The following is a 2,102-nucleotide window of genomic DNA, read 5'->3' on the forward strand; positions in this document are numbered from 1 at the left end:
TGCTGAACAGCTCTATGGTCCATCCAAACAATAATGTTCCTTCTTGAATCACCACTCCAAGACACAGTAACAGGGGAACCCTCAGCATCTACCGCCACTACAAACAATAAACAACGTTACATATATTGTTATATAGTAAAGTTTCCCTTGTAAAACACACAAAAGGGTTCTAAATAAGTAGATGCTACTACAAACCGAGAGAGCAAGTAGCAGCAAAGCCAATTCCTTTGACTTCCAGTTCAGAGACATTAGCAAGAGAGCAAGCAGATTTCACAGCTGCACAAACCGCATGCCAAATATCTGTTGAAGATTGCTGTTCCAATAAAAAAAAACAATCATGAACCTCTCTCTCTCTCAGGTCTCTCTATAACTAATAAAGTCATGATCTTTCTTTATCCTAAATTCCTAATATAAATTACCTCAACACAGTCCCCATCCTTCCAAATCTGAATAGGGCTACTAGAAGAGCCTAGAAGCTTACCATTTTCATCGAACAAACCTGCATCAAGGTATCAACTTTAAAACTGAAATCAAAATTTCATGGCCAACAAATCAAGAGGGATCATTCTCTTAACGCATCTTAGAACCACACAAATTGAAGAAGAGATTGAATATATATAACTCGGGAAGAAGGATCTCTCACCGGCACGGGCGCTTCCAGTGCCAACGTCGACACCGAGAAAAACGGAACGAGACGGCAGTGGATTTAGCTCAGCTGTGGTCATCTCTCATCTGTACTGAACAACTCAATCTTGGAAGAAGCTATGGAGAGGGACCTACTACGACATATCCTATTTTATTTAATTTTTATTATTTAACAGCAATAGTATTAATTAGGTGGTTAAACCAAAATAAAAGAAAAGAGAGTTTTTTTTGGTATTGTAGAAGTTACCTATAAATGGTTTTAGTATATTCTAATAATTTTTTTTTTCTTTCTTGTAATGTTGTTTTTTAAATGGATCAATTAATAATTCTGGTTATCTAGATTTACGTGTGTTTTGACTTTTTTAGGCAAAATGAGTAATTTAAAATTTTAGTTTAAATACGAATTAGTAGTAATACTAGTGGAACAAGAAAATATCGAAAATCGCATTCATATAAATAGTTTTGATAAAATAAAATGAAGACTCTCACTCGTTAATTTAATTGATCGTGTGCAAGCAAACGTATTCTTTAATATCTATTGTTGACCAGTTCAAAGATCAGAATTGGAACGTAGACAAAAATTAATTTCTGGAGAATTAAATTAATTTCATTTTAGCCAACAAAATAAGAAGTGAGATATTCGTTTTTTTCTTCTTTTCAACAAAATAAGAAGGCGGTCATTATTTGGTTTAATTAATAAAGCATAACCGTCATTATAAATGTCACAAACGTATGAGAGGGTAGGTGCATATATAGATAGTTGCTTTTATAAGTTTTTTTTTTTTCTTTTCTCTTAACAACAACTCATGTCTCATTAAACGCATATGCGGATCCCCAATTCGTGTCGGACGTTGTGAAACCCCGCTCAAGATCGAGGAGCTCATGGATAAAAACCTTCGACAAATTATCAGGTGGAGAGAAACAAAGGGTTGCTTTAGCTTTGTCCCTTGGGAAATCTATTATACGGATATCTACTTGGCTGATGAACCGAGCGCGTTTCTTGATTCGGAGCAGCGGCTTATAGCTTCCAAAGTCATAATTAAAGAGATTCATTATGGCTACGTATTTGATGTTAGTTGATTTAGTCTTTGTCATTTCCACATTTGTAGGAGTAGTTGCTTAGTTGTTGCTAAGTACACGTTCTAGTTTGTTTCTTCGTTGTAGAAAATCTTCCGTATGATAAGGAGGTGTTGTTGTTTTGCTTTGGCTATTTAAGAGCCTTATTCAATAATATCAAAGGTACGCTTTGGTACAGAAACCGTTTGTTCAACAATCAACATCTGGTATCAGAGCAAAATTCCTATTTGAGAGTTGTGAGTTTACGAAAACAGAGTGAGAAAACATGTCGAATGATGCAGACATGAAGGTGGTGACAACGATACCAAAGTTTGATGGAGATTTCGAACATTGGAGCATGTTGATGGAGAATCTCATTCGATCCAAAGAATGGTGGGATC

General features: G+C 35.4%; 1 protein-coding gene across 1 annotated transcript in view; it reads right to left on the minus strand.

The window, feature by feature from the left end:
* LOC104717167 (FGGY carbohydrate kinase domain-containing protein) overlaps nt 1-782 on the minus strand; it is a gene marked incomplete in the record, with an annotated part of 3,336 nt that extends 2,554 nt beyond the window's left edge. The window contains 4 exon segments of the mRNA XM_010449435.2: nt 1-97; nt 196-313; nt 420-499; nt 644-782. Coding sequence (XP_010447737.1) covers nt 1-97; nt 196-313; nt 420-499; nt 644-725 — 377 coding nt within the window.

This window comes from Camelina sativa, chromosome 12 (assembly GCF_000633955.1).
Source record: "Camelina sativa cultivar DH55 chromosome 12, Cs, whole genome shotgun sequence".
In the NCBI taxonomy this organism is placed as follows: Eukaryota; Viridiplantae; Streptophyta; class Magnoliopsida; order Brassicales; family Brassicaceae; genus Camelina; species Camelina sativa.